Raw genomic sequence first — 24,989 nt, 5'->3', positions numbered from 1 at the left:
CTTCTACTGAAGGACTGAACTTGTCCACAGGGGAACGGCCGTTCCAGCAGAAGCACAACTGAACTTGTGAGCTCTGTGCTCTGTTGTTGTAACCTTTCTCGCTCTTTCCCTCTTTCTGATAATGTCTCCCACCCTTTTCAACCCCAAAATTCTCCTAATAGACGCTGCGTTTATGAACTGATATGGACAGAGGATGAGTTTAAGGTCCACCTGAGACACAGCCTCAAGGATCTGTCCGCTTTTCCCGGCACCTGAAGAGACTTGAAGGTCTTTATCTGGTGATTCTTTTCCTCCCTGCTATACATTTCTAAGAAATCATTACCACAATTCTCTAACAAAGAACATTTGCAAAAAAAAAAAAAAGAAAAAAAAGAAAAAGCCAAAAGTCAAATAATCTTATGAAGACCAGATGTGATTCGGTGGGTATCTATAAACATTATTTACAAGTCTTCATGTTTCCACAACACAGCTTGTCAAGACTTCCAACTGATGCCAGTGGAAGTTTATTCGACTACCGAATGCACCGCCGCTGATTTACAGTCGGCCTTGTTTGTAAGCAGCCTTGTGATAATTGCATCCAGATTTCGGCCTCTTGCATGTTTTAAATTTCGAACTCTGTGAAGCTGCAGAGTTTTTTCTCTTTATTTTTTTATTTTTTTTATTGGCTCTGTCAGCCGCTTGCATCACCTGTCAGTCGCGGGTGCTGTATTTCAATCACACCGCCTACAGCTTTTGTGCGTAAAGAGACCTCAGAAGTCTGGGCTCTATGACATCAGTAGCCGCGTCGTTTGATAATCCTCCGGAGGGGGTCCACCAGGTTATATCCTGCATTCACACGCTGCCTTTCATCACCAACACTCGTCTTCTAATGAAAAACAAAAAAAGAAAAGAGAAGGAAGACAAACACCGTCGCAGCGGAGGGGAAGCTTCGGTTCCAAGGAAATGTGATGCTCCGTGCAGGACGCTTCACGTCTATGTGTGCGCGCCTTGAGCCGAGCCAGAGGCCGGCGTGCTGCATTCAGCAGAGATGCGAATGTAAAAAGAGTGTGAAGAGAGGGGTGGTGGTGGTGGGGGGGTGGTGGAGGGGTGAGGGGGGGTTGTTGCCCAGAGAACAGACCATGGTTTCCTGGAACAATGCAGCTGATGAGAGTCTCTCCAAGGAAAATAAGACTCTGACATCATGGGTTCTTAAAGCACACAGCTGAGCCAACACTGCTATAATCAAGCCTCAGTGAATTTCCACTGTCGACTGAAATTGAGAAAGAGGGAGAATCTCCAAATCCTAAGGTTTAGACGCTTTTTTTTTTTTGTTTCACACATGCTTTAATGTAGCTGCTAATATTCTCGCGGTGGCACGATGCACTTGCGGGACCTTTACGTCTAGCCTTGGCTCGCGGCGGCTTGCAAATTTGTCAACTCATCTCCCGACTGGATCCTCGACTCACGGCACATTCGCGCATTAGAGAGAAACGGCGAAAGCAGCGGCAACGCAACAGCAACAAGCAAAAAGCTAAAACACCGTGTGTGTCCTTTTGGAAAAGAAATGAATGGCTGAAGACTGATGAGGCCTCGCAACCACTTTCTCTCTCTCCAGCAGAATAAGTAGTAAAATTGTTGAGTGTAGTAAAACAGACCACAAGGTCATTCAAAAGACAATTGTGTGCTTAAGATGAGGAGTTGAAGAGTGTGGAGAGATTGTGTTTCAGAGCTCAGTCCAAAATCTGTGTCCTTAGATGCACTGGGTCCTGCGTGCATGCAGATCAATGGGAAGGGGTTGTGTTCTTTCCAGAACCATCCTGGTTCTGGAGGTTGTTCAAACATCTTTGCGTTTCACTTTCTCGGCTCCAAAATTAGCACATAAAAGAGAATAAACAGATTGTGTTTAGGACGTATTCATGATTTTATAATGATTACAGCTGGATGATAGTGCACATCCATATTCAGTGGTAACAGGCTCCCAGTATTTGTTATGGCTTGGATTTTCGCCACTGCCCAGGCCTCTCTGCACTCATTCATTTGAAATCTAAATCTTGCAAGCTTGCAACCTGCAATTGGACCATTAGGGTGAGATAATTGATTTTGTATTAGTCATAGCGAGGGATGAAATAACATCCAGGATGGCCGCGATGACCCGGACCTCACCGGCCTCCCTGCTGCTCCACATTCTGATCGCCGCCGCCGTCGGCCAGGGAGCCGGTTTATCGGGGTTTTTATTGCTGCCCCACATACATCTGTTTAAAAAGTGCTGACAGCGAGCGAGTCGGAGATCGGCGCTGTCACTGCGAGCATCCTCCAAAGAGCTGAACACGCAGCTCTGGCCTCGGAGAGCACCACGCCCCGCTCTGTTTGCCTTGGCAGACCCCTGCACCTCTTAGGAAGTATCACTTTGTCATTCAGCACACCCAGCACGCTCGGCTCTGCTCTGCACAAAGCCTCAGCTTGAGCTACGGCTTTATCTGTAGCCGAAAGATTTAAGAGGGACAAACTTGTGCTTTATAATTATCTGCTGTTTATGTGTCTGAATCCACAGGGTTCCTAATAAAAACCGGCATAGAGGTTAGCAGTGTGACGTTGTGTAACAGGGAGAGTAATGTCTTTACAGGATTATGCTTCCCCGGAGGTTTTATAACTATATGAGCATGCTGTGTGAAAGAACTCTCCAGACATTTCTGTGACGTTGACAAGTGGTTTATTCAGCAGGAATGGTGAACAATTTGTCAGTAATTTTATTTTCTACAGAAGGCAATCGAGCACCATAAATAACAGCGCTGTAATCAAACAGTTTCTTGGACAGTGAGCTTCAGTTAATGATGCTTTCTCGTTAAACAGCTCGTAGAGTCGTGAGCGACTCCCACGCTCTCCTTCAGGCTTTATCGATCATTCCTAACGACTGACAAACCGAAAAGGTTCAGATGATGATTCACGGACAGATGATTTGAAAGTTGGGTTCTGCATCGCTGCTCCCGAACATACCAGAAACACTGACGGACATCTGTCTGGTTCGTTTGACTTTCTATTACACAAGCTGCGTTTCAGGTACAGATTGTGAAGGGCTTATTGCAGCTGGTGTACAGCTGAGATGAGGATGGCATCAATTGATATTTAACAATCCGTCTCATTACGTAATAATAATAATGCTGAGTGAGGCTTTGTCCTCAGAAAGTCTTTGGTTTGTTCTCAGAAGACCCGGGAGGACCAGAGTTGTCCTCCAACCAGCTTCTTTTTTTTTTTCTTGCTTCAGTCGCCAGGCCGACTGATGGGAGAATATTTACGGAAGAGACACCAAAGCATATAGCAAGCTTCAATTTTAAAAACCTTGATTGTTACAGAGGAAAACATATATATATTTTTTTTTTTAAATGAATCCGTTTTAACTGAAAGAGCTATTAACAAATGATTTTGGACAGAATAAAATGAAAACTCCTGGTTTTGTCTTAAAGCGAGACCATGTAACCTTTTGAAAGAAGAAAACGACTTCGGTTGAAAATCAAAAAGTTGGATTTACAGGAAATAAAATGCACCCACATATACTTCAATACACGCGGGGTGTTTTGTCATTGCAGTCGAACTGGGTGACGAGCAAGCTTAGCTAAAACTAAAGAATGGAAAAAGGAAACTAGTTAAAAAGTTCACATGTTAACACATACGTACATCTTTTTAAAAACTGAGGGTTTAATAATTAAAATACAGTTTAACAGGCGCAAAAAAAAAAAGTGAATGCGTGCTTTAAGCTAGATGCTGGGTGACTTCAAGAGTAAATTTGACTATGATGCGTCTCTACGCAGACGACATTGTATTGTACGTAGTGTGTATTACTTTGCAGTGAACAAGCTTTCAAATTCCTTTAAGCTAGATGACGTGTGAGACATAAATGAGTACATTTGGAGACTGAGGCGTCTCTCTACGCAGACGATGTTGTAGTAGTGTGTCGGAGGTAAACCCAAGGATGACTTTAAAGCGTAAGTTTGAAGAGATTCTAGCAAACCCTATGTGTAAATAAATGAGTTTAAGAAGGCTCCTCTCTATCTCACGTGGTAGCACGTACTCTACGTCCGTCTCGTTCATCTAATCTATAAAAACAGAAGCTAACATCCAGCCTTGTTATGTTGCTTGGTTGCATTTTTCTCTTTTTCAAAGTCTTTATGCTAGGCTAAGCTAAACGGCTAACTGATAAATATGAGAGTGGCACTTATCTTTTCGTTTTACTCTGCAAAAAAAAAAAAAACACTTTAAAAGTACTTTAATCTAGATGCTGTGTGACATCGATGAGTACATTTGCAGACTACGGCGCCTCTCTACGCAGACGACGCTGTAGTGTGTTACAGGTAAACAAAAGAATGAATTTAAAGCGTTTGTTGTTTGTCTGAAATTTCGGAAATTCCAATATTCAACCAATAATCCAGCATTTACCACTTGTGGCAATTAAAAGTTACGTAGTCTCGCTTCAAGTTGTTTTAATGGTCGGTACCTTGACACCTCCGGACAGACAAAAGCACCCCCATGACTTTTAACAATCTCAATACATTTGGAAGAATCACAGTTCACAGTACTTTTTGTAAAGTTATTTGGCATAAGGGATCTATATTGAGAAAATAATTTAAAAACAGTAGAAAAAATAGCTTTTTGCCTTCTTGGGACCACAACACGGTATATTCTTTTTTTTTTTCTCCTTCTTCTTCTTTTATTTATTTATTTATTTTAATTCTCCATGCATTCACAGATTTCACACAGATACATTTACTCGCGTACACTACTACCTTATTGAAACAGCTTACAAATAAAAACACTATTAAAATGGTGGCCACAAGGCTGTGCAAAAGGGAAGACCTCCAATGTAAGCCCTGCCATCTGTCTGTCTTTAGCCATCTCTTGCAAGTAACAAACTACAAAATAGCACCATTATACAGTGGATAGGATTCTTAATACAGTTTTGTTATATGAAACCATCATGTACAATGAATGATAGTAATGCATAGGTTAACATAATGGGAGTACTGTTTGATTATACACAGGCAGAGGAGGCAGAGCCAGAGATGAGTTGCTTTGGGTGATTTTTACGGAGGCCGTTGCTGTCTGTCCTCATGCAAGGACTTCCCAGAACTGGCTTTTCATGAGAATTGTGTACGTGCGCTCCCTTTCTCATAGTTGCACAACTCTCATTTACACTGTGTTTGTGTACTGGTATGCGCATGCCGTATCTCCTGGAGGACTTGCCATTTTGGTTGGCAATATTTACCAAATCGTTTGACCTGTGTGTTCCTCCGGCGGACTTTGCAACGGATGCCGTGGAGTCTCCTACTTTTTCCAGATAATGCAGTCCGAGCGACAGCTAAAGTAGCAAAGTTCTGAGCCTCCCTAATCTACCAACATATCACAGGCCAAGATCAATCAATCATTAAACTTCCCCATTAATGTGGCTATTGTTACGGCCTTGCTGACGTCTCATTTAAACTTTGGTTTTAGCAGATTTGGGAACGTTATCTTAGTTATTCATGAGAGGAAGAATAACATTTTTATTCTGGGAGCTTTTCTTTTTTGTGTGTGTGAGTAAAGCACCACCAAATTGCTGCCACTAAACTTTCATGACTGGCGCTCGACCTTGAAAACAGGCCGCCACGCAAACTGAAACGCTGATCGCTGGGTAACTGGACTGTTGACAAAAATCTGATTTGGCCAGGGTGGTGACATGTGAAAAGGATGCAGACGACAAACATTTTGCCTGATTGTCGATATTTCCACTCGCATTTGCCAAATGGACTTTGGAGCCACTGTTATGACCCATTTCTGACAACCAAACGAGCATCGAGCACTGACCGGGCCAAGAGTTCAATGTGGCATCTGGTTAACATGTTTTTCTGCTTTTTGAAAATGGGCAAAACCAAATCTCCTACTAGTATCTACTCAACTTTCCACTTTTCTCAAAATCCCCTCTAATAGTGCTCGATCTGTTGATATAGAAGTGTTTGGATTGTGGACTCGCTCCTCAGGTTCTCAACACTTCCTGGGGCTTAGGAGGGATTTGGATTGGTCTCAAAGCTTCTAGCAACTCCACTTAGTAGGGCTGACGTGGGCTCAAGGTAAAATAACCACAACAATGTTTAAAGTCTGATGATGAACCACTTGGTCCTTGTCTTTAAAGCAATTTTTTTTCTTTTTTTCTATTTTTTTTTTACATATTAAAAATATCCACAGTAATGCATGGTGCATAAAAACAAACTCCAAAGGTAAAATATCAGCTTTGAACTGGGGTACTAACTGTTAAATGTGACCGGTGACAAAGTATCCCGTCTTACTCAAAGGAGTGAATGAATCCACTCTCTCACAGTAAAAGGATTTACCGCCGCAAAAAGTTCAGGGGACAGGACGGACCACTCATTCTCAATCGCAAACCAGCCACTCTCTCTTTCAATGGCTGAAGCCCAGATACGTTCAGACCTTTTCCTGGAGCCAGAGGATGCTGCAGCTCACACATGGAGGTATAATAAGCTCTTGTTCGTGTCTCAGCAGCTAAACTAGTCTGTTACATTGCATTAACAAAGAATATCCTTCCCGATATGGAATGGTGCAGTGTATAAAATAATCACAAGATCCCTCATCTAAGCCTTAAACGGCACTTTGCTCAATCGTTTTGAAGAGCTTTTTTCGGGCCATCCTCTTTGTTTTGTTTTACAGTGAACCATTCCACAGGGGTACCAGGTAAGGCCACTCCCTTCTCTCTTCCCAAGTCGCTGGGCATTTGTCCATTTGCTCCTTCCCTACATTCTGTAATTTCTGCCCCCTGTGCTGCCTCGACTTGAGTTTTTCTGATGCACTTCCTGCAACAAAAGAGAAACACGTAGTTGAATGTACAGCAGAAATACAGGTAAAATACTGCCAAGAATACCACGTAACAGAAGCTGGTATGGGCAAGACAATAAAAATAATAAAATGTAAAATAATTTAACCCTTAATTGTCCCGCAGTGGGGAAATTGCAGTTCCTACTAGTGTGTGCAGTTGGAGAAGTGGGAACAGCCTCTAAGGATTGTGCCCAGGGATGCTTGCTCAGGACACCTCAGCCATGGACACGGCAGCGAACTGGGGACCTCTCGTCCTAAGCTGCACCTCTAACGTCTACTCCACAGCACCCCCTAACTGGATATCTGGATGTGTCATGGTGAAATGTTCCTTGGGCTTTAGTCAACCTTAAATTTAATACGTCGGTGTATTGCTAACTTTTTCTTCAAAAAAAAAACAAAACAAGCCACAATTAGTCCTCTCTTTGATGTAGAGATGTCCCGATCAGTACCAGGTTTGATCCAGGCATTTTTAAAATGATCGGATCAGAATGTCAGATCTTTTGTAGTTATTTGTTTTAGGTGGTGCCATAAATCAAAACCGCACGTCCCTGTAGCGTTTAAATGTTGACTATCAAACCAAAATCTTGCAACTAAACATGTCTGCTGTGTGGTAGCACATTACTCTGGAAAATCAAGCCAGCCAGGCGGATGTTACGCAAGGTGGTAGTAGTTGTCACATACTATAATAGAAAGGGTAGATAGGACCCACATGCAAGACTCTCAGGGGAGGCAGGAGCAGGCAACAAAATGACTTTAATAAAAATTTAAAAACCAGAACTTATGGCGCTGCAGGGGTGGTAGGATAATCTAAAATCCAAAAGAAACTGGTGAAGACCAGAAACCAAAGAGGAACCATGAGGAAAATATCTAAAGAGTTAACAGCACAGGGGAAATATAACAGAAGTGGCTGAAGAGGGTTAACAGAACAGAAGACTTGACGGCAAGCAAAGGCAAAGGCAGAGCCGTATATATATGCGCACATGGGTAGAGGGGTTAATGGGTCACAGGTGAAACTAATGAGGGCGGAGCGGACAAGGAGAAACCAATCCAACAATCAAAGAGAGGAAAATACAGGAAGTAACAAGAAACAACAAGGAAAAAAATTCAAAAAAAAAATTCAAAAATTCAAAACCATGTTATTTAATACTTCTACTACAATACTAAAGTAGCAAAAAAACATGATTGGGACATCCCTAGCATAATGTTGGGCATCCAAAAGTTGTTCCATGTCCTAATTTTAATAGAAGGCCTGGGATAGGCGCAATAAGCTTTAGCTTCTGCCTATTCCATTTCAGACTTGATGTTTATTTATGTCTTTATCTGTTAAATGTTTAAATGTCTGAATAAAAACGACTGAACTGAACTGGGTTATATGAGGAGGGCTTTCATTACATATCTATCTCCTTCCCATCCGTAATGTAGGACTGACACAAAACACTGTGGGCGCTCCAGATAACAAGTGTTGAAACTGCATAAGTAAGGCCTGAGGCTTCATAACTCTGATCAGACACACCCTGGATCTTAGACATAGTTTCCACAAGTACATGTGATATCAATGTAGTTTTATTTCCCACAATGTAGAAACCGCGGCAGATACTACATGATACGTGGGCTTCGCCTCCATGTGTTAGTCTGCTACGGTGAAAATTTTTGAATTTCAGGACATAATGTACAGTAGCAGAGTGGAGCCTGGGGAGCGGGAGTGCCACTGGGTCTACCACAAAAACCACTTAGTTCCTTCTCTTGCTAATGGTTTTCTTTTTTTAAGGAAAAAGGGTAAAAAGCGCACGGTTGCATCTTTAAAGGGATCACACTCTCCGGCGAGTTCTCGAGAATGAGTCTGCATTACGACATCGCAGTTTCTTTATTTGGAAATTTCAGGACTATTTATATAACTGTGTCCCATTTCAGAATACAGCCCGACCCGCCTTTGAAATACTTATGTCATGAGAAAGAGTGTGTGTTTGATAAAAGTTTAAATAGCATAAAAATGAAGTCAGACTTATTTGCACGCTTACCTTGAACGATGAATGACTATGTCCAGATATAGGTCTCTGTGGGAGAAAAAGGAAACCACTTGAGTTGGATGGATTCATTTCTCTGGCTATACAATGAGGTCCTGATAAACTTAAACCTACTGACCCCTTAAAATAATAGTTTGATCATTTGGGAAACGTGGTTGACGAGACGAGAAGTTTGATACCACTAATGCCTTTGTTTTATCAACACGTTAGCTTAGCTTAGCTTAGCATAAAGACTGGAAACGGGGAAATTGCTAACCTTTATCTGTTCCAAAAGAACACAACACATTTAAATAAGTTTTATTTAGTAAGATTTATTTGGCTTGCCTCTGCTCAAGGTAACATTAATCACATAGTCCACTCAAATCTTTATGCTAAGCTAAGCTAAGCAGAAGTTAGCCATAATATCACACTGAATTGGCGTGTGGCAACATAGGTGTATTCCCTAAAGTGCTTGGTGCTGTGCTCACCTTCTTGTTTTTTGTCTTGTCCGGCTGCTGCGCCGTCCTACGCTCCGCGCCCTTGTCCGCTTTGTGCCCCGCGGTGCTAACCTTGGGCGCCCTCGGCACGTCCGTGTGGCGCTGTGAACGCACGGAGCGAACTGACTTGCTAGTCTTGGCAGGTGCGCAGTACATTTCCAGACGCCGCAGCTCACAGCTTTGGAAGCAGCACTCGTCCACAATGCCGCGTGACCGCCGTGCGTTGGGGCCATAGCCCGTTGGTTTACCTGTAAGAGGAGAAGGATTTGGACAGGTGAGGAGACGAATGAAGGTTTGGCAACACCGTAATCTGGTCAGTGACCTTTAGCTACAGCCCTCCTACAACATATAAGGAGGTCCAAACAATAAAATACTTTAGGGGTTGTTCGTGGTGTTACTGTTCCTTGGCTAGTGAGTGATCTCAGTTTGTAGTGACTCTTTCAAAGTCTGTTGGCAACAGAGGGGTTTAATGTTTCTGGAAACCTATGTGGCGTGTTTTGCTGTCACAGAGGAAATCACTTCCCTTCAGAAACCTAGAAACAACCCTGCTCTATATGGAAAAGGTTTGTGTTTTGGTTGCTTCTTCTGTTTTAACTTATCCGGAAGCATTAGGAAAGGATTAAAAAGGCACTTTTTGACCTAACGTTACTTCTAAGACCAACAGGCGTTGTTGTTATGCTAGTTTTGGCATCTTATAGAAGCTGTTAATGAAGCTACTCTGAGAGAATGTGTGTTAACATTAGCGGCTATGTACTTGGAGATCCGAAACGCGACAGAAGCTTTTACTCTGAAAGCACCGTCTTGACTGAAAGCTGAGAGAATTTAAAAAGTATGACGACAAAGAAGAGCTGGACAAATGCAAAGCCATATATCTAAAATACTGTGGAAATACCACAAATCTCTGGCACCAACGTCAACAGTAGTTTTTAGTTTAAGTAAAATTGTTTAGAAACTGAAATATCTGAATCGAATCGATTCAGGAAAGTCAATAGCGATGCCCAGACCTACACTTTCGTAGTGTAGGTCTGGGTTACGAAAGCGGTCAAACGTCAAACATGGCCACAGTATGACAGCATTATTCGGGAAAACTTTGATTTGTTGGACGTGAAGCAGCAACAGGGGTCAGGTATCAGTTTGTAGCTTCATGTCACCGGTTTCCATTGGAAGGGAGCTGCTTTTTCACCAGTAGACTGAAAATAAAACTAAAACCAGAACATTCGGGGTCTCTTCCAGAAAACATTAGCCAAAGATTATCAAAAATGTATGTTTCTTTTAGCCTGCTTTACCAATTAGCATTGACCTAGACTGGCCAAATGTCGTCACAGCTAGATTAGACATGTCTGAATAGGTGCAAAAAAGAGCCAAGAGCTTTTTAAACTGAACCAGAAAATTGTCTTTTCATGGGAGATGTAGTTTTTTGGTGATTTTGTTAAGACTGTGACTGCAACTGCGCTTTTATTTTGTGCAGAACAAAAAGTCCTGGAACATGGTTTATTTATTATGTTAGAAAGACTGATGAAAGAAATCACTATGTTACGCAACCGAGTGGAAACAAAAAGTCCAGACACACCGACTGTGGATCTTTGCTGGATACGAATAACGTGACATGCAGCAACTAAGCCCAACTTGTTATAACAGATATTAATGTAAGCTAAGTAGAAAAATAGGAACAATCTTGTTATATCACAAATAGCTCGGGTCCAGCTCACGAATGTACCATTAGCTTAATTAGCTAGCTGGCTACAGCTGATACAATCTGCTGAATCAGCCAACAAAATCAATGGCTGCTGGGTAAAAAACAAAGCCTGTTTTCGTCTACCTCCGCCTGAAATGAAAGATTTGCACTCATCATTGTACACTGCATATAGGCTTTTTTTTTATTTTTTTTGCAGATTTAGCAAATATTATATATGTAAAAGTCAGATTAACTTCTCAGGTGCTTTTTATTTCTTGGCTGAAGGATGACAGTGTCGTAGTAAAGAAATGATAATGGCCAGGTCATGAGTCGGATTTTTCTAATATATGAACAGGCTTAATGACATTGATTTCTTCGGTGTAAAATTTACAGTGTATCACATTGCACACCGCGGACCCATTTTGGCAGCAGCTTCGCCGTAAAATAAGGTGGGGGGGGGTCACAGTCACCCGAACGTTAGGAATATCCCATTCAGCCATTTTGGCCCATGTGTCTTTAACACTGAGGCCCAACCAGCGAGGCCAAGCCACAAGTCCTCTGGGCCCGATCCACCTGCAGAAACATCCAGACAGGCTTTGAGGCTGCGCCCCCGTTGGCTATGCCCCACTGTTCATTCATGTTTTAATTTGGCTCCCTGACGGCTCATTCATGTCGAAGACGGAGGCGTGATGCGTCAGAGAAAGCTAAGGTGTTGTTGTGCTGGTCAAAATTGAAAGTATTTAAAGGTGTGACGCGCAGCATTTATTTTTTTTTTACTCCATGACCATATAAAGTTCCAGTGACGCCAGTACTCACTTCCTCTTAACTCCCTTACCCCCCCAAAACTGACCCTCTTTGGTGGCTTTTAGAAAAACCCAAACTCTCCATTTACAATTCCCTGCTCACCTTGAACAATATAGCCCTGATGGGCTTTTCCCTGTTACCAAATGAAATAATAATAATTTAATATGGCATTTACAAGGAGGAAATGCCTTTCCCTCTCAGAGTTAATAGCTCTTGGCTCAGAGGCCTGCCAGTGCTGACAAAGTGCATTAACTTCTGCTCTCCGTCTGCCTTGTCCTGACAACGTTGTTTTGGACAGAGAGCAGCTTTCATTCAGAAACAGAAGCATCTTTCTCCTCGGACCCCCAGACACAAAGCAGAGTGCAAGCTAATGGGAGGTGTGAACGGGAGGAAGGAGACGACGGGGGAGGCTTTTATGTTGCACGTCAGGTAGAATGATGCTAAAAATACTCCGTGCACCTGCATTATTTAGGACACAGAGGAACTGGATTTACCCAGATCCCAAACTTCCAAAATATACGAGTTAAATCAAACTTAATACAGACTTTGACATCTGTATTTTTATTTATTGATGGCGCTTATTGGCAGGTATACCACTGTGTCTTTTTCTTGGAAACTGACTTGATCAAATAGACAGTACGATGGCTGTTGGTTGTTTCAACACCTGATGTCGTGACATTTGGAGAGAGAGCGGAAAAAAATATGACGCTCAGCCCTCGCCGGCGATTATATAACGGCTCCTGAAAGCCCAAAGAGGGGCCGTGCCTCATTGCCTGCCGTGTTTTCCCAGTCCCTCCCAATAAAGCCTTACAAATTAACATCCGCTATTATTCTGAAAACAGTTTGCCACCCCGCTGCACAAAACAGCTGGAAGGTAGAGGCAAATCAGCTGGCGCCGGCTCTAACATGTAGGATAATCAGCTCGAGCAGGTTGGGGGGAAAAAACACGCATGTAGTAATAATCAGGTCTAAAAGCTTTGCTTTTAAATGCTTCAGTGCCACGGATAAATGCTGTAATCCCTCATAAACAAAGGGTCATTTTATGTGTCTGTTGTTAAACAAATGAGAGTAAACAGCCTTTTTTATAGTTGTCGTTCCCGCCTCGTGGATTTATACGGCTTGAAATTGAGAATGCTAGGGCTCGCACATGATGATGGAGGAGCGTTTCAAGATGGATTATAAAGGACTGCATCAGCATTTTCTGAGAAATAGAGTACAGTGGTGAGCAGATTATTGTAGTTTTGCAATCAAGTATACACTTTCTACACATTCACGTTGGAATAACTGATCCCGAGCTCGTTTCTTTGCAGACGATATCAGCCTGTACGTGCATCTCCAAGATAAATCAGTTTTTAGTGTAAACAGGTGGTAATTTAGAAGATACTGATACACAGTATATCCAAAAACATTAAAGAAAGGAAAATGGACTGGATTTGTGGAGTCCAGGCGCCTTTCTTGAACGTTTTTTGGATAAACCGTAATCTGGATTATCTTCACAGACATTGAATGCACAGATTAACGGACAAGAAGAGGAATAGCGGGTGAAGTTGCTCCAGAAATACAATTTCTAGTCATATCTCAAGTTTGCCAAAGGTGTTCAGCTTGTTATCATAAATCAAAAGTGACAAATCTTAATATTTGTGACTAAAACCATTAACTGATTGATTAATTTACATCCTCCATCTTAACGTTGAGATAAACAACGGATTTATCCAATCACATTGAAAAGTAATGTACAGTTTTGGGCTTTTAAGGGTGATTTGCTTGTCTATCCAGTGACCACTACTGTCTTATTCCCCTTGTTACTGAGGCTGGTATTCAAAGAATGGCCCCCCATCTGGGTCCTAATCACCCATTGGTCACCAAACAGGAAATATTACAAGGTGAAATCCTCCAATTTTCTTCTGGGATGCAAGATATCTCGAGATAACGGGAGGTTAGACTGGGTTGTCTCGCGTTACTGGATCTATTTTTGTTGAGTTCAATGAGTTCAAGCGATCAAGGGTGCGCAGGACACTTTGGTTACAACCAGAATGTAAAATGAGAGAAAGCTTGTTTAGCTTGTTATCATATATCAAAAGTGACAAATCTTAATATTTGTGACTAAAACCATTAAGTGATTGATTAATCCTCCATCTTAACGTTGAGTTTAACAACAGATTTATCCAATTGCATTGAAAAGTAATGTAACGTAGTTGACTGAATCAACATCTTGACAGACGATACCATATTGTGTTGTGGCAAAATCTGACTCAGGCATATTTCTCTTTCTGGGACTCCCAAAGACATGTCGTTGAAATTAAGGTGTTCAAAAGGTGCTTTAAGGACACTTTGGACAAAGGGGAATTGAAAATCACCACAGCTGCTGCCTTCTACGTATGAGTGGTCTACAAATTTTACCGACTCACTCAAGAATTCCATACCATAAAGACCAATTTATGGTCTCCATATGTTTACAGGGGTGAGTATGACGTACATTTTTTTTACCGTCCGTGTCCACGAGGAGTCCCACGTTGACCTCAGCGCTCAGCTCAATATTTGAAACCACGCGGAAGCTTGGGACTTGATCTCATTTAGCAGCGGTAGACGCTGTTTTTTTTTCTTTTTTGACTTTTTTTCTGTTGTCCGGCCAAGAACAATAAATAAACAAGCTCACCATCATATTTTCTTGAGCACATGTGGGGAACATGTTTGAGGACGCATACCTTTGGTTGTAGGATGTACAGAAGTGTGTTCAAGTCTGCTGTTTTGAGTTTGAGTCTCATACTGTCCTCGTAAAACCATCCAGCGTGTTCCTTTGTGGTAGAATATATTTTTTAAATGATTTACATGGGACGTAACGAAACTATGCCGTAGTATCGACTGTCTTCAGCCTCTGAGATTTTCGTTTTTTTCTGTGAAATCACTGCGTGGTTCCATGAAACATCTTCTGTTTGGTGTTTAACAGGCTCAGCACGCATAGTGTTCATTCCTCTAAGGAGCCGCACTGGAGAGAGATGGCTGGATTCCCCCATTCCAGAGTGGCACAGAAAGCATCTGAGTTTTACAGCCTGGTCATGCTCAATAAAAACCAGTGGATTCTTGGAGCCGATGTGCTGCTCTTCCTGCAAAGTGTCAGGCAGTTTACAGCTGGGCAGGGACTACGAGAGCCGCTTAAAGTACTGGAAACTACCTCTTTATCACCGGTACCACAAAGAGTTTATAGCATGTGCAAAGTGTTCCTGCGCTGTGACACTGGAACCTCATCCAAAAGCACCGCTGCTAGCTTTAAGAGTTGGGAACATACAGAGATAAAATGGGATTTATCGAGAGCACATTGTCTTGGCAACAGCGTCAAGACATCTTTGGGAAACTCTTGAACTGTATGAAACTATTCAGATGAATGGAGTTCTTTAGCGTTGCTTCTCATTTGACAAACTGGGTGAAGATGGGGTGGCCACCGGCACCATATCTATATATTACTGGTGATAAGGACAATGCTCAGGTTTCATTTAAGTCTTATCAACAGTTGTTTAGCAGCGCTAGCTTCCAAAGTAAATGAAAAGAATTACTGCACAACTTGCCATGAAAGACATTCTTGATCTCAGAGGATTAAACTCTTTGAGGTTGGGATCCTTTTAGCACAACCACGTGGTTCTGTCTAAAACGTGAAGTACTGGATTGGGTACACCATAGTAACTTAGTTTTTAGCAAAACTAAATGGAAATGATCTCTGAATAAATTGCCATGGAAATTTATACAGAAATTACAAATATTCTCGGTCTCCAGAGGATGAATCCCAATGTCTTTGGGGTTGGGATCCTTTTAGCGCAACCACGTGGTTCTGTCTAAAACGTGAAGTACCGGATTGGGTAAACCATAGTAACTTAGATGTGGTGTTTTTAGCGAAACTAAATGGAAATGATCTCTGAATAAATTGCCATGGAAATTTATACAGAAATTACAAATATTCTCGGCCCCCAGAGGATGAATCCCAATGTCTTTGGGGTTGGAATCCTTGTAGCGCAACCATGTGGTTCTGTCTAAAACATTTTAACAAATATTTGATTGGCTAAACTGCAATAACTTTGCTGATCCCTACTTGGTGTTTCTGGCTAATTAGCAAATGTTTGCACGCTAACATGCTAAGCTAAGTTGGTGAATGGTAGCATGATACCTGCTGGACACAAGCATGTTAGCATCAGAGAGCTGATAGCATGAGTTCTGCTATCATCATGCTCATAAAATGTACAGTTTTGGGCTTTTAAGGGTGATTTGCTTGTCTATCCAGTGACCACTACTGTCTTATTCCCCTTGTTACTGGTATTCAAAGAATGGCCCCCCACTTGGGTCCTAATCATCCACTGGTCACCAAACAGGACGGTGAAATTATCAAATTATTAGAATATTCCTCCAATTTCCTTCTGGGACGCAAGATATCTCGAGATAACCGGGGGTAAGACTGGGTTGTCTCGCATTACTGGATCTATTTTTGTTGGGTTCAATGAGTCCAAGCGATCAAGGGTGTGCAGGACACTTTGGTTACAACCAGAATGCAAAATGAGAGGACGTCTATGAGTCTGACCTGCGAGGCGAAGAAGAGAGAATACCAGAAAGGATATCAGCTATAAATCTAATCGACCTCTGCACTAATGTTACGAAATAGATCGCTGTTTTTCTTTGTAGAGGTCCAACATTATGTGACTGGATTAAACCGGTGAAGAGTTTCAAAGGTAAAGTGCTGTTTAGTCCCCTGCGTGTCCTCAAATCCCTCGAGTCTCGGCTTCACCTAATGTACAGATCTAAGTCTGGAGGACGCCTGCCTGTCCTTTTCATGAGATGCCTCTTTGTTCCGCCGAGCTGTAATTCACGGGGAGGTCGGAGATTTTATTTTTTTAGCAGCTCAGGTCTTAATGGGAAAACGACACCTTTTCGCAGTGATGGAGAAGACACAGGAGGTCTTTCTTCAGGCCTCAGCGCCTTCCGCTGAGTGTTCGGGTCCAGTGTAAGACTAGGGAGGGGAGGGGAAGGGTGTCCTGATCATCCTGTAATCCACATAATCCCCTGCTGCTGAGGGCCAAGGCCTGGCTCTGCGTGTGTTTGAGCGCGTGCACGTGGGCGTGCACGTGGGCGTGTGACGTCCCGCCTCTCTCTCTCCAGCTCTGAGTAAAATTGAAAGGGACAAACAGCGACTAGGCAGTATCATCACTAAGTGCTGAGAGCAATTTCCTTCCCTCTCCTTTCCACCTTCAAGTGACGTGCCAAGCACTGCAAGCCAGCATAACACCTAAAAAATTACCATGCTTCATATTTGGCAGCTTTTTATTTTATTTTATTAGAACTGGGTGTACCAACAATAAACCTCCAGCCAAAACTAAGGGGTTATTTCATCTTGTCATATTTCATGAAAGGCTGTGCATAATTCATTTTAAAGACATGCACAGTAAGATTAGATACGCTCACTCAGGGGTAACTGAATATTTCAGCGTGAACTAGGAGTGACTTAGGACACGGAGCTACTTAGTACGCACACTTTAGCCAAAAAAATCCCATAACAGATCTGATTCATGGAATGAACATCCCAGTGAAATCACCCCACAGTCCTGCCTGCTAAAGCATTACAAAGACAACTGAGGATTTCTAGGTCAGGCTAATAATTGGAAAAACTGACTACGGTTGTGGCTTTTTCTTTTCTTTTTTTTTCACTCTCGATGTTTCATAGACCGCAGTTTGTTTCATTACCTTTTAGAAAAAAAAAGAATTTCCACCAACTGGTGTTTAGCATTTCTGTCAGGGTAGAAAATCTGCAAATCTGCAAGTCTAGAAAAGCAAGTGTGCTACTTTACTGGTGACATACTCAAGGTGGATTGGCAAAAGCAACGCGAGCACACACATTAAAAAAAAAAAAGCCCTGTCGTTGCAACAGTCTCTGGACACATTATCAATCAGAGGGCTGCCAAGTTCAACACGGCCAGACCGGAGGGGAAGAGTTCAGGGAAAGGAGCAAGCCTCCTTTTGGCCCGAGCCCTTTGCGTCGCCTTATAGACAACAGAACCCAAATGGATTCTCCAGATACTTTACGGAACCGAAAGAGAAGGAAAAGGCATGACGGCGAGAATATGAGAGAGCGAGAGAAACCGAGGAAGACAGTGAGCGGCATATTTTCCAAGGCTCGGCACCCTGCTGCTCAAACCTCATCATCTTTTCAGAAAAGGGATGAAGTGTTCGTGAAATACACCTCTTTTTCAACGGGAAAATGTAGCATTGATAGATGGACGCTGTGTCGCTCAGTGACAGCTCGGTGTAAGTTAATGCGGGAAAGACAAATACATTCCCCCCACCACAAAAAGGTCTGTTCCTCCTGCATGAGGATTCATGAGTTACATTGGCCTCCATTCAACACCTTCTCATGAGATGGATACGGACAATACTACAAGTCAGCCTTTGGAAAAACATTTATAAAACTGTAGTAACACTCTGCTATCAGTAGCCAACACTTTGTCACGTTCTCACATCATCCAATCTCTGGACGCCACTCATGACTTGTCAAAATCTTAAATATTTCAACACCTTGATGCTACAGCTGGAGACACTTTTTGAGACCATTTAATGTAACGCCAAACCGAGATATGAAAAGTTACTAGAAGCTCTACCGGGGAAAATTTGCTGCCCCAAATAAAAAAAAAAAGTAACAAAGTCCAAGTCCAAGCAGCTGTTTACTTAAAATCTGATTGTGTAGTTCACGATTTTCCAGCGTAAACGGTCTTCTACACAAGATAAGTGCTGCAGCAGAAGGAATCCAAAGACCAAAAGAGTGGTAACTGGCAGAAAATTGGCAATCGGCGAGGCTGTCATGACCACTTCACAGCGCGCAGGTGTTGCCAGCAGCATCTGGACGAACAAGACTCGCAGCTTTGCAGTAGCTTGGTGCCTCTCCAACAACTTTCTGGCAAACGCCGCGCCGAGGCCCTGATGCGGAGAAATAATGTTGACCGGTCATGGAAAAGCTGCATGGAGTAGCAGCAGCAGCAGCAGCAGCAAGGTGCACTGTGACGCTACTGCCAGACACATGATAATGAATGTGTCTGTAAAGAAATCGGTTTGTGTTCCAACACCTTTGAACTGAGGAAGATTTAAAAGGAATATTTTGGGCAATGCCTTAAGTCGATCTCTCCTATCACACCTCTTCACTGCCCCGACTTCTACAATCCCTACCTTTTCTGAGGTTACATACGAGACACACTATCGCCTCGACTGTTACTACAAAACCACAGAACCATCCAGAATTAACCCGACTCTTAGCCACAGTGAGCCGTGCACGAACAAGATGGAAGTGTGCAGGAAACGCACTTGAGAGGTCTTTTGGTCCAGCCCAACATCGGCCAAGTTAGAGCACTGTGCACCACATAGTTGGACGTCCAGGGTCTTCATTCGGCAGTGGATCCATGATCTTCCCCCAACCATGACCAGGGGGGTTCTTGCTGCACGCAACTCTTCCCGAAAGTTGCGTACGCAGATATCGTAGACTTCAAATAGTTTTAAATGTTAGCGTCGGAGGTTAAAAAGCAAATTTGTCACAGCTCACGCTTGTTTCGCATGTTGTTTCCCATCGCCATTAAAGATTAAACAAATATTCTTGGTCCCCAGAGGAAGAATCCCAAGGTCTTTGTTGAGGTGATGGGGTCCTTTAAGCGCAACCACCTAAAACGTCTCAACAAATATTGGATCGGATTAATTGCAATAATTTTGCTAACCCCCTAAATTGGTGCTAATTAGCAAATGTTAGCATACTAACACGCTAAGCTAGGTTGACAGCGTGATATTTGTCATCATCCCGCCAATAAAATGCACTCATCTGTTTTTGGGCATTTTTTGGTGATTTGCACGTCTATCCAGGGGCCACTACCGTCTTATTCCCCTTATTACTGAGGCTGGGATTCCCCGTGTGGCCCCTAATCCTCCATCAGTCACCAAGTTCTCCAAAAAAAAGGGTTCATTTTCAAACCCTTCCAGGGTGAGGTTTAAGGCGAAAGCGAAACAACGACTGGAAAAGAGAACAACTGCAAATACAATATAGAGGGTGCTGATCTCCCACAGAAATCCTATATCTTCTTCTTCTTCTTCTTCTTCATTTCTGTTTGAAACTGGCAGCTGACAAAGTCTACCACATGTGGAAAATCTTTTTCCAACTCTGGGACCGGACCAAACCGTTTTAAAATGGATAGTTATGTCGAGAGCTGCGCAAGAGTTAGACGGACAATCAATTATTAGAGACATGAAAAAATGACTTTTGGTGGAGATACAATGCTCATTGAGGAGATTTAGTGCAAATTGGCTTAATTGAGGGAGGCCAGCCCCAGGAAATGTGAATGATGAGCTTAGAAACTTCAGCTCTGCAGCGTCTGGGCCAGCTATACTGCTAATGTGCAGTCGCACCACTCGTCTCTGACAGAAAGATCAGGATACATGTCCTGAGAAACGCTGGCTGCCGATGGAACATTGCACCTAACCTTGGTAGCTCCATATATCCTGTGCTGTTCTGGGCTTAATGGAAAAATTGGAGATTTAAATCTTGGATTCTTGGTCGAGGGTTTTCTTTGGGTAGCTTCCCCCTTCTCTGGTGGAAAAAAGAAAAAACTTCACTGCAACATTTAGTTTCTACCCCTCCTTTTTCTCAGAGATAGTCAGCCAAATTCCACTTAAAGCCCTTTCCCCGCGGGCAAATCTGCGATTGCCACCAACAATAGTTACTTATCATTATTCCACATTTCATCTGGGTCGTCTTGTTGAAAATCTGGGCTTGGGACCAATAACCAGAGCAGAGCATTAAAACAAATGTGCAGGGATGAATGCGAACTTAAAGATAACAGAGTGGGAGAGGAATGAATGAAGGAGGAAACATTAATGCAGGGAAAGTCAAAACGAGATGTCAAACCGGCTGCTTTTTTATTTATGAGCTCGCTGGAGGTGGAGAGCTCTGGGACATATACAGCCAACCTTTATGAATAAATAAAAAGGTGCACTTACTGAAATAAAAGCCTCTGTCTCCACAGACAAACTGCAGCGTGTCGACCAGCTCCGCCCCGCACAGGGTCTCGGGGCCCGCCCCTGTTGCCGTCGGAGTCAGGGTGAGGACGCACAGCAGTAGTGAGAGGGTGTGGCTAGAGGAGATACAGCACATCGCACTCTGCGCACACACAGAGAGAGAGAGATAGGCAGAGAGTTTTTACTGCTATAGACAGAGCATCATCATCATCAGAAGAGTTTCATCTTATCATTTAAGAAACAAAAGTCAGGTTTTAGTTCACTCCGCTCTGACAGCTGGTCTTGCTCAAGCAGTTTGACACGTTTCCAAACACATACTGAAATAAGTGAGCGTCTCTAAAACGTGCAGGAGGTTCTTTCTGCTAAAAGAAAAAAAGGGGGGAAAGAAGCGATTGGTAAATTTGCAGATGTTGTCATGAGGAGGAAAATGTATTAAAACTTCCACTTGGTGCCAGAGTCAAAGAGGAGGCTGACCAGCACTGATGCTCCGGAGCGCCTGTGCGCAACAGAGCAGAGCGCGTCCAAATTGAAAACACACTCTCCCTCCTTATCATCCCTCTGCTCGGCTACTGGGTATTATAGACTAATCTAATCTAAGCAGGTGAACAACAATCAATATTAATCTGATAAATCAAATGTATTTATCGCATCTATCGATAACAGCAACCAGTTTATCCCTGTGCCAAATCCCGGCGCGTCATTACGCACAAAAGTGCTTCGGAATACAGAAAGGAGAATAAAAGATGCAAAACCGCCGCGGGATCTTTCCGATCCAAGATGTGAAATGGAAAAAGGCTCTCCCGCCAAAGCCAGCGGAGGAAGCTGGCCGGGGCCAAGTGTACATAATAAAGAGAATAAACACAGGACATTATCCATCTCACAACCCCACGACCGCACATAAGTATTTCATGTTAAGCTCTCCTGTCTCTCGGCCCCGCAGCATCAGCTTAGATATTTAGCTCGTAATAATTGCAGACTCAGCAGTAATAATCACTTTGAAAGTTGCACAGCTGCATTGGAGCTCTTTCTGGCGTAAAAGAGCGCAGGGCGCACGGAGGCGCTGAGGATGAAAACTCCCCATCCATCCGTGCAGTGGAACTCATGCACGATATTCAAAGATTCCCAAAAGAAGAGAAAAAAATAAAAAATCAATTAAAGCAAAAGGTGGAAAAATTCTGATAATCTGCTGGAAATAAACACACCAAAACATGCAAGACAGTTCCTCAATAACTGAATCAAAATGATTTAAAAATCTCAATAAATCCACATCAATCATGCATTTAAACACCTTAAAATATAAACAAGCAGCAGAAATCACTTCACATTGGTTCAGATTAAACAAGGTAAGGATGCTCTGTGCAAATAGTGAGCAAGTGAAGAGGTGAGAATGTATAGTGTCAAAGGAAATCAGGTAAGTTACCTTGAAGACATCACATAAATGCCACTGAAAGGAGAGAGCGCTAGACATCCCCACGGGTCTCCGCAAGACTAAACCCGGCGAAAATGAACTTGTTTGAAGTCATTAAAAACGGGGAGAAAGAGGATGAGATGCGGGCAATGTCACATCTCAATATTCCGACTTTGTTCCATTGCGCAGGCTCGTTTTGGAGAAGTGAGATTTAGCGAACAGGAGACGGATTTAGAGAGAAAATCCCTCACATTTATCTACATTACACAGACATTTTCAACAGGAAACAGCTGGGGCAGCATTTGCCTCCTACTCGTCCTAAGTTATTCATTAAGGATTTTGGGCACATTTTCAAATAACGTCATTTCTCTCTCTCCCCCCCCCTCTCTCCCTCTCTCTCTCTCTTTTTTTTTTTTTTTTTTTCTCAGAACGGGATTGAATTTTGATCTCTCTAAGACTTGGTTAGTAGTTCAGATCAAGATAGAAAAAGCGGCGTTGCCCCACCACCAGCAGCAGCAGCAGCAGCAGCTCACACTCACATAACGCACTATTTCAGAGCTGCTGAAGGAGAAGTTAAAGACAAGCTGGAGGTTATTATACGACTCCGGGTTGTTGTGCGTAATTTGGCACCGCGTAATTCGGCGAGTCCATCCAAAGTCTGATCTGGTTAACGCTTAAATAAATCTTTACTTTTCCACTTAGGCACCACATAAAAAGCCGAATTTAAAAAAAAAAGCTAAATGCATGCAAATAAATGTGACATGTCTTGCAACACAGAGCAAATATGAGCCTGAGATCACCAGAAAACCACATCTGAGGTCCTGTTCTCTCTAAAGTGTGTGCCACTGTGCAGGCTTTTGGTGCATTTCTGCACACTGTCACTGTCATTTTTTGTCATTTTCCACCTCCAGTGATCTGGTTTTCTCTCTCCTCTTGCTGATTTTCTGTCACTGCAAGTATGTTAGTGTGCAATTGAATGACTGATGTGGAAAAGATCAGAAAAAAACATGTGAACTCTACAAGTCCAGGTGCCCCTGTTTCAGCTTTTTTGGAATATACCATGACCTGAATGACCGAGAACCTTCACAGAAATGGGAATTTATGGTGAAAAAGACATTTGCTATCTGTTTTGCTGGTGCACTGATGGTAACCATTATGCAGGGCCACCCACTGTCACCATGCTACAGGAAGAGGGGGGAAAAAAAAGAAAAATCAGCAATGACAGACAAGAGCTTCACACGAGGCGAGGGCTTAAAGGGAGATGTGTTCAGCAGGGATGGGATATCAACACTGATCCAGTCACTAAACATGAGATCAGTGCCGCGACCCAATCATAAAACAGGACACCAGCACGTATCCCAGCATGCTCGGTCGGCGCTCCGGAGAGCGTCCCAAGCGGGGTCGGATCCAGAGTGGACTGAGGCTAAAGACACGCAGCGGTTAAGGTTGTTGGGGCTAAAGTGGGTCAAAACGCACAACTGTCCCCATGTGACATGGGCGCCACTGAATCGCACTCATCATACAGAAAGAACTCACATCAAAAGTTAAAAGACTTAAGTGGTGTCCAACATAAGGGTCCCGGCCCCTGAAATGGGTCGCAAGGTAAAGGCGAAGGGTCGCAAACCAAGAACTGTGTTTTATAGCAACATTAAATGATAAACGTTTGCAGACACTGAGTCAGGCTTTACATTACGGCTAAATCTTTAGTTTTTTTTTTAGCTAAAAGGTTTCTTGTTTGTGCTTTGCTAAACTGGTAAACATTTCTCAACTGTTTTGCTTTTTTATTTTTTTGTAAAACAGTTTCTTCAAAAAAAATGATCTAAGAAAGGAGAATTCCTCTTTTCGTGCACAGATAAACGGCCATACAGAGGCATTTGTCAAATTTTACCAATACCAAACTACAAGGAACCACAGAGCAAAAGCCATGGTTAGTTCATTCATTCATTAATAAAATCAACAATCAACAATAAAACATGAAGTTGCAATCCTCACGTTCTGAGTCCTGGTTGATTTGGTGGCAGCAATGACGAAACGGCAATAAAGATGCTGGTGATCTGATTACATTCTACCTTGCTGAGGAGTTGGAGGCACTCAGGCTGCAGCTCTTCATCGAGCAGCTCACTGTTATCGCTCCGTCTTCTTCCGCTGCTCCCTAAAAGAGGATACAGAGAGTGTTTGTTACACAAGGTTTCACTGTGGCTGCTTCACAATAAAAGCCTCTCTCCCGTTTGACGAGTTGAACACTTTTAATATGAAGCAGCAGCAGCTGTTTAGTTAGCATTAGCTTAATTCTGCTCCTGCTAGGAGAGTAAAAACAGGTAGGGAGATGAAGTCTAGATAAAACAGTGGTGCATCATCTGCATAACGTTTTTTTTTACATGTAAGCAGAAAACATCAGCGAACAAAAATAAATAAATAGCATTAAATCGGTTCAGCTGATGCTGGAGGCAAATAATCTGACATTTTTTTGCTTAAACAAATGCATTGGTACATGCTACAAAAGCATAATATAATAATATTATTTTTGCAATGTCACTAACTTATGATGAGCATTTTACATGATTTACAGCAAATATTTAACTGATTAATTCACTGCAGCTCTATTTATCACAACCACATTTCCACAATCTGTGACCTGACTGACTTGTCGTCCTCTAAGAACGGCGGCCCGTTAAACGAGATGTGCACCGAGCAGCGTCTCCGTTTGCCTCCCCTGGCGGATTGCGTCACTGCCAGGAGCT

At 42.7% G+C, this 24,989-nt stretch overlaps 1 protein-coding gene across 1 annotated transcript; it reads right to left on the bottom strand.

Moving 5' to 3' along the window:
• Positions 1 to 1,626: 1,626 nt before the first annotated feature.
• Positions 1,627 to 22,555, bottom strand: igf1 (insulin-like growth factor 1). Its single transcript, XM_084573320.1, has 5 exons — positions 22,261 to 22,555; positions 20,823 to 20,982; positions 9,329 to 9,585; positions 8,856 to 8,891; positions 1,627 to 6,815 (listed from the first exon to the last, which is right to left on the bottom strand). Exons 1-5 carry the CDS (start codon positions 22,306 to 22,308, stop codon positions 6,756 to 6,758), a joined length of 561 nt encoding a protein of 186 aa, XP_084429446.1. The 5' UTR covers positions 22,309 to 22,555; the 3' UTR covers positions 1,627 to 6,755.
• Between the last annotated feature and the right edge of the window lie 2,434 nt (positions 22,556 to 24,989).

Source organism: Chelon labrosus, assembly GCF_963514085.1.
Source record: "Chelon labrosus genome assembly, chromosome: 23".
Classification (NCBI taxonomy): Eukaryota; Metazoa; Chordata; class Actinopteri; order Mugiliformes; family Mugilidae; genus Chelon; species Chelon labrosus.
Note: the sequence above shows the minus strand (reverse complement) of the source record. Positions and strands in the feature narration are given on the sequence as shown.